The sequence below is a fragment of the Armigeres subalbatus genome, chromosome 2 (assembly GCF_024139115.2).
Source record: "Armigeres subalbatus isolate Guangzhou_Male chromosome 2, GZ_Asu_2, whole genome shotgun sequence".
Lineage (NCBI taxonomy): Eukaryota > Metazoa > Arthropoda > Insecta > Diptera > Culicidae > Armigeres > Armigeres subalbatus.
In genome coordinates this window covers 331,077,580-331,092,971 of record NC_085140.1, presented here as the reverse complement: position 1 = coordinate 331,092,971, position 15,392 = coordinate 331,077,580, and the positions used below count along the sequence as shown (strand labels likewise).

The 15,392-nt window shown below is 41.7% G+C and overlaps 3 protein-coding genes across 3 annotated transcripts in view; all 3 read right to left on the bottom strand.

Annotated features, from left to right (window-relative positions):
• Positions 1-15,392, bottom strand: part of LOC134212754 (zinc finger protein 431-like) — a 115,614-nt gene that overhangs the window by 34,396 nt on the left and 65,826 nt on the right. The gene's annotated exons all lie outside the window — the stretch shown is intronic.
• Positions 1-15,392, bottom strand: part of LOC134212756 (zinc finger protein 431-like) — a 69,950-nt gene that overhangs the window by 39,164 nt on the left and 15,394 nt on the right. The window lies entirely within an intron of this gene.
• Positions 9,164-11,014, bottom strand: LOC134209973 (uncharacterized). Its single transcript, XM_062685990.1, has one exon. The coding sequence runs from the start codon at positions 11,012-11,014 to the stop codon at positions 9,164-9,166; it is 1,851 nt and encodes a 616-aa protein (XP_062541974.1).

Here is a 15,392-nt window from a genome sequence, read left to right as displayed (position 1 = left end):
AAACGGCATTCTTCCAAAGGTCATTCTGAAAAAGGTAGAATACATAAAAAGTCACACCGCGAAAGTTACAGACCGTCTAGCGCCATGTTGAGAAATTGAATTCGACAAAATGTTTTTCGGTGAAGTATAATACATTTAATACATATTGCGTAATAAGGGATCTTATATTTTTTTTTCCTTATTATGGCCAAATTCGCCTGCATCAAAATAAGAGATCAGATTAGTCCTTATTCTCATTCTCAATTCATTCATCTTTGCATTATTTCTAGCTAACGCCTAGTTTTGAAGGAACACATCTACCGTTTTCTTACTTTGTAAAACTGCCTTCTTTTAAAGAATGCATCACATCCCCCATTATCCCCCATATTCAGGACAGATACAGGTTATAAAAGAACGAATAATAACATTCATTATCTGGTGAAACACCCACTGAAGAAGGGACACATTTACCATTGCATTGTTCCGAGCAGATGCATTCTTTTTAAAGAAGGAATCACATTCACCATTGCCTCTTTCCGGGCAAACGCATTATTTTTGTTTACAAGGATTCACATCCACCATTGCCTTATATATTTGAAGAAGGTATATGCAGGACAGGAGTATGATTCCGAAGATAGGAAAAATATTTACCAAAAGGCTTTCGATCAGAATTGCAGTTTGATACTATTTTAGAAAAAAAAACTACCTTAGAGAACACTGTACTCTGATATCTTTATAATTCAACAACACATCTTGGAGGATCAAGAACTACAAATACTACCAAAGGCTATTCAGCAGCTATAAGGCTTTCCAATAAGACACTCTTGAATGTATCTTTAAACACTGCTTTTTCGGCCGCATACAGTCGATTGCGAAGATGTGTTTGCAGGTATTTTATTTTCGGGGAATTGTTCCATTCGGGGAAATGTTACATTCGGGGAATTGTTACATTCGGGGAAATTGCATTCGGGGAATTGTTACATTCGGGGAAATTACATTCGGGGAAATTGCATTCGGGGAATTGGTTTTCGGGGAATTGTCGTACAATCCCAGTACTTGTACATTGAAGATGAGTGCTAGTCCCAAGCAAACATCTGTTGGTTCTTTGTGCAAGAACAGCCGATCTGGTTATAATGTAGTAGCAACTACGGGCAGTCAATCAAGCTCAAGCTCATAATTTTCGAGCCCATAGTCCGATCTGGCCAATTTTCAATAGGATACAATGGGACAGGATTCAGCAAATCGGTTGAGAATAAGTGTTTGAAAAATGAGTGGCACTTTCGCTTAATTTCTTTGAATGGGTCCGCACAGACACACACAGACATCACCTCAAACTGAGTCGATCGGTATATAACACTATGGGTCTCCGGGCCGATTGAACGACAATTCCCCGAAAACCAATACCTCGAAAAATAATTTCCCGAAAAACAATTCTTTGAATGTAACATTTCCCCGAATGCTTCTCTCTTCTTTTTGTGTGCGGTACATAGCGAAGGGTATCCAGTTAGCCAAGCAAGCAAAGGCGTAGGATTGCCAATCCGGAGGGTTGCGAGTTCGATTCCCGGTTCAGCTCAGGATGCTTTAGGGTAGGAAGCATTTTCGGGTGCGTGAGCACAAGTGTATCCATTGTACTGTAACTTTATTTACTTTCTTCCAATGAATATGTTTGATCGGTATGAGCAACGCATCTACCTGGTTTAAGCAAAGGGGAAAGATAATATCTTCTTATGATAAACACGTCTGCCCGGTATAAGGAGAAGGAAGGAGATTATGCATTCTATATATTAGGGGAAACGAAGTTATAATGCCTTCTTCAAATGAACATAATTGCCCGGTTTGAGGCAAAGTGGATATATAGTCCATTTTTGCCTTTCTCGTACAACTAAGTTGTACCGAAAGGCTATCATTTCACTCAAAATCGAACTTTTGATAGAAGTCCCGGAGACCCATAGTATTATATACCATTCGACTCAGCTCGATGAGCTGAACAAATGTCTGTCTGTCCGTGTGTGCGCGCGTGTGTGTGTGTGTGTGTGTGTGTGTGTGTGTGTGCGTGTGTGTGCACAAAATACCATAAAAACATTAGCCAAATTTTCACATAGAAACTCTTAATCGATTTTCTTGCAACAAGTTGCATCCGACAGAGACTAAAACGCTGTTGATCACTATTGAATTTCATAATAATTGCAAATTGCAAAAAATAGATAATATTAAAATAGTGATGAGACATAGTCACATAGAACAATAATGGGTTATGAAAAATGCCTTGCATCTATGAATATTTTATCCGTGGCTTCCCATTAAGAGTTTCATCGTACTATAAAGATGCTCGTGTTGCACGCATTTAGGCGTAAGTATGCTCTTCGTTCAGTTTCATAGTACTATGTACATAGTACTAAATTGTCCGAAAGTCAAAATTCGAACATAGGAAATTCGAGAAACTTTTGGCAGCGCCATCTGTCGTCTACTAGTGTAAATTTTCTATCATAACATTAGACGGTGTAACTGTTTTGCCTTTCTTGTACATCATCGAGGTGTAAGCGTAAAGGCTACATTTATTACCTTTTACGCGAGAAAGGCGCCATCACCGCTAGGTGGATAATTCTGGGTTTTTTAAATGAACTCGTTTGCATGAAATAAAGTGAAAGACTGAAACAATAATTGATTTCAGGAAGATTAGACTTCTGGCGGTATTTTCCACTTCCGTTCTATAGCAGGCGCGGGGCGCCACCAGTTCCAAGTGGTTGTTAGTTGGGAGCGGTCCTAGTTGTTGAGGAATTGGCAGGAAAAGGTATTGTTTACGTATGCGACATTGGTCCTTATGAAACAACAGTGTCGAATTCTTTAAATGATCGCGTCTTCCCGGTATAATGCTATTAAAGAGCAGTAAGCTGCGACTATAGTAGTAGGCTATGTAATTGTAATATTAAATAAACTTCACTTTGTGTTCAAATGTCAATCGAACAAGTCGTTCTTATTGCGCACTCCCAATAGGTTATGGGCCTATGCGCGAACGTTCTATAGAAGATTCTAGAAGTTCTCGAAGATTTTTTCAAGCTTTTTTATCAAGTATTAAAAATGGCATCAAGTGGTAGTCACGTCCAGCCAATTTCAAGCCTTTCCGGTATTGAACGCCTCATCGGTCGAGAAAATTGGACCACCTGGAAGTTTGCCGTTCAAATGTATCTGGAGCGCGAAGACTTATGGTGTGCGGTGAATCCGAAGTTGCAAGCAGACGGTACCTATGAAGCTGTAGATGCTGGAAAAGATAGAAAAGCGCGGACAAAAATCATTCTACTTCTGGACCCGGTAAATTACATCCATGTCCGGGAAGCAGGAACAGCTAACGAAGTTTGGTCAAAGTTGGAGCAAGCTTTCGAGGACACGGGCCTGACCAGGCCAGTTGGGCTACTGCATAAGTTGATCAAGACGGAGCTGTCGTCGTGTGAGTCCATGGCCGATTATGTGAATCAAATCGTGATGACAGCTCATCTATTGGATGGTATTTCATTTGCGATTTCGGACGTCTGGGTTGGAACGTTATTACTGGCTGGGCTTCCTGACGAGTATCGTCCCATGACCATGGCCCTTGAGGACCCAGGTACGCCAATTACAGGAGATGCTATCAAGACGAAGCTGCTTCAAAGAAGTCCAGGTGCCATCTGTGAATTCGGCGCTGGTTACAAAAGAAGCAAAACGCAATGGTGAGCTAGTGAAAAAATCTGACCACCCCAAAGGTCCAAAGTGCAGAAAATGCCATAAGTACGGACACATCGCTAAATAATGCAAAACTACACCAAAAAGCAACGTATTCTGCACAGTTCTTTCCACGTTCAATTCTGCGGACGACGAATGGTTTTTTGATTCTGGCGCAAGCGTACACATGACGCGGAATCAAGCATTGCTGGAGAACATCAAGCATTCTTCCGGCACAGTTGTAGCAGCAAACGGAGGAAGCATGAAGGTGAAAGCAACAGGTTCAGCGATGCTCAAGCCACAGTGTCAGAACGAGGCAATTCCGGTGAAGGAGGTTCAACTGTTACCGGAACTCAGTGCAAATCTTTTGTCTGTTAGCCAAATTGTCAAGAATGGGCACACTGTGATTTTCACGAACGGCGGATGCAGAGTGGTCGATGTGGACGGCGATATTATTGCCACAGGTATCCATGATAACAATCTCTTCAAACTGGAACAGCATAAACAGGTTTCGAGAAGCGTGTTAGCTTGTTCGGCATCTGGAAGCTTGGAGGTTTGGCATCGGAGATTGGGCCACTTGAACATCAAGAGCGTTCGGCTACTAGCCAATGGAATGGTCGATGGCGTGAAAATCAACAGTGGTAACCATGGCAACTGTAAAATCTGTCCCATGGGAAAGCAGAGTCAGCATTCATTTAACAAGTAAGGCTCTTGTGCTGCTGAAAAACTCGCTGTTGTTCATTCCGACGTATGCGGTCCAATGGAGGTGAGTTCCCTAGGAGGTAGTCGATACTACATAGTTTTCGTAGACGACAAATCTCGGCACATGTGGGTTTATGTACTAAAAACAAAATCTGCGGAAAATGTATGAAAGGCGTTCGAAGAATTCCACGTGATGACAGAGAGGCATTCCGGTTCAAAACTCAACATATTGCAAACCGATAGCGGAAAAGAATACGTGAACCGTGATTTCGAAAATTATTTGAAACAGTCCGGTATACGGCATCAGAGATTTAATGATTACACCCCGGAGCAGAATGGCATGGCAGAACGAGTGAACCGATCGATTGTTGAGCGTGCTCGGTGCATGTTACTCAGGGCTACCAAAAGTTTTGTGGGAGAAAGCAGTTTCAACGGCGGTATATTTATTAAATCGGTCACCAACTCGAGGGCATAATACTACTCCTGAAGAGGCCTGTTGTGGTAGAAAGCCGAATACGTCCCATGTGAGAATTTTTGGAACCAAATCAATGGCGTTTGTACCAAAACAAAAACGAAGGAAGTGGGATCCCAAATCCCGTGAATGTATCCTGACTGGTTTCGATGAAGACCACAAGGGCTCTATGACACTAAATCCAGAAATATCATCAAAAGCCGGGAAGTAACGTTCATGAAGCCACTCAAGGAGGTAAAAAAGTATTGCATGACATTTCACGACGTCGCATGCTAGTGCAGCTAGACATCGAAGAAACCGCTTCATTGTCTCCAGAAGAAGCCCCAACGCTACCACAGCACGACGAGCCGGAGGAAGATGACGAATTTTTCACCGACTGCGAAGCAACTGATGTAAATGAAGATAGTAGCAGTGACAGTAACTTATCAACCGATTCCGTGATCACTGTGACTAACGTGCTCCCACCGCAACTATCTTCAATTCCACCTCGGTCACAGGTGTTGAGGCGCAGTGGTCGGGAGCACAAGCTACCAGGCAAGTATGCTGACTTTGAATTAGCAACAAAAGGTCTGCCGCATATAAATCCTCCACAGAGAACCACCCAAGATGCCATTCTCGACAATCCGATCGCGAGCACACTTGACCAGGGCGAATTCAGCGGAATGACAGGATCCGAATCTCGTGCCGATGCTAGGAGCAACAATGTCGATCCAGTATCACACCAGGAGGCATTTTCCAGAAACGACTCCGAACGCTGGAAGATGGCCATGAGAGAGGAATACGATGCGCTGATCAATAATGAAACATGGACATTGACGGAGCTACCGAAAGGTAGAACGGCCATCAAATGCAAATGGGTCTATAAGACGAAGCACGACGCTAGTGGTAACATTAACCGCTACAAGGCACGCTTGGTGATTAAAGGGTACTCGCAGCGAAAGGGGGTGGATTACGACGAAACGTATTCCCCAGTTGTTCGTCACAGTTCACTACGCTACCTATTTGCAATTGCGGCAAAATACAATCTTCAAGTAGACCAAATGGATGCAATCACCGCATTCCTGCAAGGAGATCTGGAGGAGGAAATTTTTATGGAACAACCACCTTGTTTCGTGAAACTCGAAGGAAGACAGTTGGTATGTCGATTGAACAAGGCACTCTATGATCTTAAACAGACTTATATGGTCAAACTCGATTCCGCGTTAAAGAAACTAGGACTTGTTCAATCTGAGTACGATCCGTGCCTGTAATACTGGATCAAAGATGGAAAGATTTTGTTTGTTGTGGTATACGTTGATGACGTGCTAATTTTCTCCAACTCTGTCTCTCTCCAATGCTCTGAAGAACGAATTGAAGGCCAAGTTGCGTAGTACATTTCAGGTGAAGGATTTAGGTTCTGCAACCAGTTGCTTTAGCATCCGTAGCACCCATAACGAAAGTACTATATCGTTGGACCAGGAAGCATACATCGATTCCATCCTACGAAGATTTGGCATGCACGAAGCAAAAGCCACTCCAATGAACACTGCTGAAAAGCTTTCGAAAGATTTGTCGCCGCAGTCAGTAGAGGAGGCTGAGCGGATGAAAATAATTCCGTACCAGGAAGCTGTCGGATGCTTAATGTATTTGGCACAATGTACGCGTCCAGATATTCTTTTCGCCGTAAACATCCTTAGCCGCTTCAACAATTGTGCTGGACCAAAGCATTGGGAGGCTGTGAAACATCTTTTCCGTTACCTGAAAGGGACAAAAGATATCTCATTACAATATTCTGCCACCGGTGACTCAAAGCTTGTGGGCTATTCTGATGCAGATTGGGCTTCCGATCTCGACGACAGAAGATCAACAAGTGGTTATGTATTCTTGCTACAAGGGGGAGCAGTATCCTGGGGCTGTAAGCGACAGCCCACCGTTTCATTGTCAACATGCGAGGCGGAGTACATGGCTCTGTCGGCTGCGGTACAAGAGGCGGCATGGTGGGGAGGTTTAGTGTCGCAGTTTGGCCAACATTATCCAATCGAGCTGCGCTGTGACAATCAAAGTACCATTTGCATTGCCCGGAATGGTGGATACACACCCCGAACGAAACATATAGATATCCGGCACCATTACATCCGTGATGCATTAGACAGGAAAATTATATTTATCAATTATGTGAAAACAGAAGATCAAGTTGCCGATTGTCTGACGAAACCATTACAGAGAATCAAACTTGAGCGTAATCGAAAAGCCATGGGTTTGCTCAATTAATGACGCCAGCTTAAGGAGGAGTATTAAAGAGCAGTAAGCTGCGACTATAGTAGTAGGCTATGTAATTGTAATATTAAATAAACTTCACTTTGTGTTCAAATGTCAATCGAACAAGTCGTTCTTATTGCGCACTACCAATAAATGCGAATAGAGGTGATAATGCTTTCTTTAAATGAATTCGTCTATCCAGTATAAGGCGAAAGGAAAAGATAAAAGTTTATTTAAAAAACGTCAGTCCGTAATAAGGCAAGGTGAGGAGATAATTCGTTCACTGAAGGAACGCGCTTGTCAGGAATAATAAAAAGTTTGTGTGGGCAATAATATGTTTAAAAACTGCTGCTATTCTGCACCACACACCATTTCCTTATTTAGTGAAAATGCCTTCTTTTAAAGAATGGATCACATCCCCCATTATCTTTGAATGTCCTACGATAGCTGTATCAATGTGTAAAAATGAGGTTTTTCTTGTCGGAGCAAAAACCAAACTCGACTGTCTTGTACATTGCGTTTTTATTAACTGAACTTTTCATACAGTGATGCCAAACATTCATACTGAATTTACTACAATAAGGCGAAATGTTAAGTGAAATGTTAATTCAATTCTATTTTACAGATTTCATAGTATATTAAAAAACCAATCGTTCATTCACCCCCCGTTGAGTTTAACTCAACTGAAGGAAGTACCGCTATCTTTGTCACTGATCGTTTGAATTCACCGGATACAGTTTTAACGCTGACTACTCGGACGATTCCATCCCTTCCTGGATGTTCTGCAACAATACGGCCACGACGCCACTGTTGAGGTGGCAAATTTTCCTCGACCAGCAACACGAGAGCACCGATTTTGTACTGTATGGCACTACCTGTGTGCCATTTCTGTCTTGTCTGAAGATGATGAAGATATTCTGTTGACCATCTTGCCCACAAATGTTGCATCATCTGCTGAAGGTGTGCGTATCTGCTGAGCCGTCCTATCTTCTCGTCGATATACGAGGGTTCCGGAACAGCAACGGCAGATCGACCAATAAGAAAATGTGACGGCGTCAAAACTGCTGTATCATTCGGATCCTCTGATAGTGGGCATAGCGGACGAGAGTTTAAAATTGCTTCTGTTTGTGTCAAAAACGTGATCATTTCTTCGTACGTAAGGCGCGTCTCACCGACAACACGTTTGAAATGATATTTCAAGCAAAATTTTTCATAACGACGTATGTAACAAAAGTAAACAAAACGAGGTTTTAATACAACGTGACAATCACACGCGGCTTTATATAATACGCATCGATTTTACTGATTTTAGATCTTAAAATTCTTTAATTCAATCTTTTACGAATCGACGTATGTCAAAAATCAATTTTGAAGTCTCACTGTTACATACGTCGCTTTAACATATGGGAACTAAGAGCGACCTATGTACCAAAAAGCAAAACAAAACAAAACTGCAGTTGCGTCAATCGTGCACTATGGAAAACCGACCAATGTACACCGACATGCGTGCAGCATACCGGTGTATGTATAATTTTATCGTTTTTCACAGTGAATGTGAATGAACTGAGATTTGATTTGAAGCACGCTTATTACGGGTCATGTAAAGATGCATGCCAGCGGAAAAAGTATTGAAAAAGATTTAGTTTTAAAACAGTTTTAGAAAAAGTTTTGCCAACTTTCAGCAAAGGATTTCTCGAATCCTCATAATTGTTACATACGTCGTTATGAAAAATTATGCTTGATTTCATAGATTTTACGCCGGCCTCCCACACACCTCCAAAATGCGGACTTCGTGGAGGAATAAAATGCCATCGGATGCCCTTTGAAGAACAAAATTCGTTTAATTTTAAATTATGTTGTTCTTCCTCAAAAAGATTTCTCAAGGCTGCGAGTTCATGGTTTGCACCTACGAACGATGTTCCGTTGTCCGAATATACGTCGGTGGGCAACCCACGACGGCTGGCGAAACGATGTAAGGCAGCGATAAAATTTTCGGTTGTTAGGCTTGACACCAACTCAAGGTGGATCGCTTTTACGGCCATACATATGAAAACAAGTACATACGCCTTATATGATTTAGGACTTTTTGGGCTCAATCTCGTGGAGTCGCCTGATAAGAATAGTTGTTAGATGGTGTTTTTCTGGCAAGAGCACTTGGTGTTTGCCATCGAATGGTATGGCAGAATACTTGAGACGGCCACCGACTCTAATTAACCCGTCCTTTGCCACAAACGGTGCAAGATTACTCAGGTTGTGGCGTTTATCTGGAGCATGTAGGAGAATACGCAAAAGTTCACCGAACACTTCTTTCTGTAGTATACACAGGATAGCCTTCTCTGCATCAATCATTTCATCTGCACTGATCAGCCTATTTAATTTTTGATTGCATCGGGGTGTCAAATACCGCCGGACATATACCCAAGCTCTCACCAACTTACGGTAGTGACTCATCCTATTGAACTGCACGACAGGCAATTTACTGCATACAGCAAAATTCTTCGCTTGCTTGATTTCTGGTATTAATGATTCATCCAAAGGTTCTGGTGTTATCATACTTACATCTGCTTGCCACAATAATGGTGATCCATTCCACCACAAGTCGTTGCGTAACAAATTTGCCGGGTACTCGCCTCTGGATATGATATCCGCCGGATTGTATTCCGACGGTACATAATGCCACTGATTAATCTTCGTTGTTTCCAAAATTGATGCAACCCTGTTTGCAACAAAAACGTTCAACGTCGTCGGTGGTTTCTTGAGCCAACATAATACTATTTGGGAGTCACACCAATACTTCACCACATCGAACTGGACACCCATTGCTGATAGCACCTTGTCTGTTAGCTCCGCAAGTAACTTTGCTCCACAGAGCTCTAATCTCGGGACCGTTAAGGATTTCAGTGGTGCTACTCGAGATTTACTAGCGACCAGTTGGACCGAGATTGATCCGTCCTGGTAAATGCTCCTGGTATATATTACCGCTCCATATGCACGCATTGATGCGTCAGAGAATCCGTGGAGTTCGATTCTTAATGATTTCCCAGGTACCACTAATCGTTGTTTCTGAATTTGATTGACAGTTGTAAGCTGCTCTTGAAAATGTATCCAACTCCGTAGTAGATCTTCTGGGAGGGGCTCATCCCAATCCAATCCTAGGCGCCATACGTCTTGCATAATTAGTTTGGCCAATGTTACTACTGGCCCAAGAAACCCGAGTGGGTCGAACAACCTTCCAATAGCAGACAGAACACCTCGTTTCATCGTTGAAACTTTACTTCCAGAGAGCTGTACATGGAATCCAAAATAGTCACCTGTCGGGTTCCAAATGAGCCCAAGAGTTTTGATTGTATTGGTCTCTCCCGTTTCTTCAAAACTGACCAGCTTCTCGTGTAAATGTTCTGGGATCACATCGAGCACCTCGGGTCTATTCGAACAGAACTTATGTACACCGAAACCTCCTTTCTTCAGCAACGATGAAAGCTCTTGATAAATGGCGACAACAGCCTCCACCGATCTTCCTCCGGTTAAGAAGTCATCGATGTAACTATCTTGCTCCACAACGTTCACAGCCAATGGATACTCCTGCCCTTCATCTCTGGCTAGCTGCATCAAAGCTCGCGTAGCGTGGTGGGGTGAGCTTGCCACACCATACGTTACGGTTTGCAGCTCAAAGACACGTTCCTCCCCTTCAGCGTGGTGGGGTGAGCTTGCCACACCATACGTTACGGTTTGCAGCTCAAAGACACGTTCCTCCCCTTCAGCATCCCACCATAGAATGCGTTGATACCGACAGTCTTCTTGGTTCATCCGGATTTGGCGGTACATCTTGGGGATGTCCGCTGTCAATACCACCGCGTGGGTACAGAAGCGTAATACGATGCTTATAAGGTCACTTTGCACCGTTGGACCCACTAAAGCTATGTCCATTTAGAATCCGGAATAATAAAATCATCTGTATCTCGGTAACGGATTGACGTACAAATAAGGTTAATACATCAAAACAAAGGTAATTTACTGTACTTTAAGGAAACAATTATGATACAAATCATTTCTTTTTGTTTCTAGTGAAAATTCGCACCTTCTTCTTTATTCCTCTCATCAAAAGTTGCACACCTCCGAAGTCAACTTCCTTGGCACATTTGTTCCACATTTTGGTCATCTGAGTCGCGTCCTGAGCTGTTTTTCCACTTTTCTTAAGCTTCCGTTTCGTTACTGCCCAAAGTGTCTATATGGGCCGGAGCTGTGGGCAGTTGCGTGGATATATTTTATCGATGAAATCTTCGTTATTAAATATCGCGGTACCACTGGATGACTTCCCGGCTGTAGTGGCAACTCGCCAAATTTGGCCAAAACTTCACGGGACCTTTATGGGCTTTATGGAAGGTAGACCACGGTTTTTGAGACATTCCTCCTTGTACAGCTTCGAGTCTATCGTCTTATTCGTCACAAAAACTTAGGTCTTTGCTCCACAGCTGCATATCCCTTGCCAAAATCATCTGTTTTTTTTTGCAAGTTTGTCCAAAAAGCAAACTTAACTTCGCAGGAACTACTCCTCGTGTCGTCGCCATGTAGAATTTTTAACTAGAAAGCTGTCCGAAATCCATTTGACGTAGGTTCCATCGTCGATGAGCAGGATTATCAACGTGAGTGTGCAGATTTTTTTCTCTCCTTTCGGCTTCCATCTGGAATAATTTTTGACTCGCTGCACGAAACATAGTGAAATTTATACCACAGCAAGTGGGCGCCTAGGTAGACAAACCGCTGTAAAAGAATTCTTGCAGCGGTCATTTTCCGTGCCGCTGCAATACAATAAATGATTCCGGATTCTAAATTGACATAGCTTTAAAAGGGTGTCGTTCAGCGAAACGCCTGTTGTTGTTTTTGCTGAAGCGTCGAAAACAACACGTGTTTTCGTTGTTGAACTGCTTGCCTTGTAGACAGCATGATGTGGAATGAAATATCCTTCTGGATCAATATTATGTATTACCTTCATGTGTCCTAGTGTTTCATATTCGGTCATAAATTCTTCGTACTGACTGCGCTTCTCTGGGTTTTTAGTCAAAGCCGTCTTGAGTCTATCCAACCTTTTCTTTGCAACGTTGTAGGAGTCGCCCAGCTTCCCTTTCAATTCATTAAAAGGGAGTCGAACTTGATAACAACCCTGCTCGTCTCGAACGTGAGTTTGTGAAAAATGGGTTTCCACATCGGCCTCCGTTGGGGTGAGAAAACCTTGCGTTTGAACGGATTCCACTTCCCAGAGAGCTTTGCCGATACTCCTAGCCTGAACTGAACCTCCTACAACCCATCCTAAATCTGTTTCTACTAGTACAGCAGTACTATTTTCCAATCTGACACGACCAGCTTTAACCAGGTCAAAAAATATTTCATTTCCGATAATAAGATCGATGTCTCCCGGGGTGTGGAACGATGGATCAGCTAAAGGCAGTGAGCTTGGCAAAGATAACGAAGAAACATCAATTTCGATAGCTGGCACATTCGAGTGACTCCCCAAGTAACCAAAGTTTCTTTAGAGTACGTTTTTCGCTTAAGCAGCTCAGTGAAGCTGATTAAGCGAAAACGTACTCTTGAAGAAACTTTTGGTTACTTGGGTCGGGGAACCACGAGGAAATCGAGATCATATTTTGGACGCGAACCAAAACGAGAATGAATTGAGGTGGACAGCATATTTTTTACATTGGTCTGAATATCATTCAATCCGTTGATTGGAACATCAACTTTTTCCAATTTGAGCCTCAATCGATTTGCCAGGTTTTCCGTGATAATGTGGCTGTCCGATCCAGAATCTAGCAACGCACGAGATTTGATGGCACAACCTCCCTTGCCGACTACCACGACCTCCGCTGTAGATAGCAGTACCTGCCGCTTGACTATTTTACCATGAACACACAACGTATTAGCAATGGGACGATCTGGAACAGCGGGGCCATCTGATTGCAAATGATCCCCCACTGTACTTAGCTTTAGTTCAGTTTTGGGATTTGGAACCTTCGACGAACTGGCTCCAGCACCATCATTAGGATGCAACGAACTATGGTGTTTACGGCCACAATCCTGCACCTTACAGACCTGATCTGATGGACAGTCGCGAACACGATGATTTTCGATATTTGACCGTATCGATTTTTCGTTGCTGATATCGGATTTCGATTTTTTCAGTGTGAAAATATAGCACATTAGGCACAATCTGTAAAAAAAACAGCGAATATTCGATGTGTAATTCGATGATCTGAAATGTAAAATCTTAGTTACCATTTTTTTTGCTCGTGCTTTTTTGGGCGTATCGACATATCGGAATATCGATGTTTCAACGCCGATATTTTTCGGCATCGATATTTCGAAAATAAAAACATCGATTCGGCAGTATCGATATTTTTCCGAAAACGCCCATTCCTAGCATGGAGTTCGGTTTGAAACTGCTCTGTTACACTGAGGAAACGGGTCGTATGAACATCATAAGATACTCTTTTGAAATTGCGACATAAGAAAATGTGGTGATTTTCTTATGGAATTTAGTTTTTCTTATGGAATGAATTTCATAAGACGATCTTATGAAATATTTTGAATATGTATAAAAAAATGTAACCCGGATTCGAACCGTGGACGTCGAGATTAGGAGGCGCGTGATTACATCACACGCCTATCAACGCCTCAAGAAAACATTTCGCTGGATAGCCAATATAAATCCAGAATTTGGCAAAACAAGGTCTTATGATTTTCATAATTCCATTCTTATGAAATGTTCTCATAAGATTGGTCTTATGAAAATTGTAAGAGCCATTTTCCTGAGTGTACACATACACTGTGGAAGCACGGTTCCTGTCGATTTTCTGCCTCGATTGCAAATACTAATACATGTGTCACGGACACGTTCGTACTGTAACAGCGGACTAACAACTGCCTAATTGCACTTTGTCAAGATGGCGGCAGAACTTCTTGTGCCACGGACACAAATAGGTTCAAACAAAATGGCGACTTTCACATCACGGACGCGAAGACGACGGGTGGCGTAATCCAATCACCGATATTGGATATGATACGCGGATTTTCACAATGCACAAGACACAGAACCGATCGCGAAAGATCTAACGAAACCGCACGAAACACCAATTCCTCAGAATCCGGTAGATACGGACCAAAATGAATGTCCTACGATAGCTGAATTAATGTGTAAAAAGGAGGCCTTTCTTGTCGGAGCAAAAACCAAACTCGACTGTCTTGTACATTGCGTTTTTATTAACTGAACTTTTCATACAGTGATGCCAAACATTCATACTGAATTTACTACAATAAGGCGAAATGTTAAGTGAAATGTTAATTCAATTCTATTTTACAGATTTCATAGTAGGGTATCTGTTCCCATATTAATAACAGCCCGTATATTAATCCCAACCGTTGAAAAACCAAATAAAAAATCCAATTTGATTACAATTTCTCACATCGTATGTACACATTAATGAATAGACCACCTTCTCCAATGTTTGGAATATTATTCAAAATTCCGTTTGAGTGATGTTTCAGTTCACAAAACTCAAATTATTAAAAACAAAATTATAAAACACATTTATTTTCATTTTCCTACCTCTAAGTTGTTGGTTTGATGCACTGCTCGATTGCTACTAGCAGATTCATCTCATTTCACGCCGTCGTTTACCACTCAATTTCAGGCCTCAACAAATGTTTCCTTCCAAAATACACTTCACAACACATAAAGCACATCACATTTTCACTTTAAATATAATCATATTTGAAAAACTAACGCGATTTCCTATAGTTTGATATAGGTTTATTTCGAACAACGTCTAAATTATTCTTGTCCGTATTCCAAACTATTTACATGGCTTGCAGCAACCGCAAGGGTTGCCGACCTAGATTTTTGTTTTAAAAATGCTTGAATGAACTTTCATTGTGAAATTCAATTATTATGTTTGTTAAACAAGGTATATCGAAGAGAAAAGCTATGACAAACATAAAATTAAACTGATAAGTTAGAAAACTACAACAAAAACTGCAATTTTGTAATTATATTTCAACTCAAATACAAAACATTGAAGAATTCGGCATCACTGCAATCATATCGTTACGTATACACACAAGTAATAGTGTGCGTATTTTATGTTGGAAACAGTATTATTGATATAGGTACAGGCATAGGATTAACTGTTTTTGAATGTTATTGAAATAGGTGCATGGCAGTGATGATGTTAATTATTTAAATACTTCTATAATGTGATAACAATTTCATTTTTGAAGTTACCAAATTGTTTTCAATTAAAAATGACGTGAG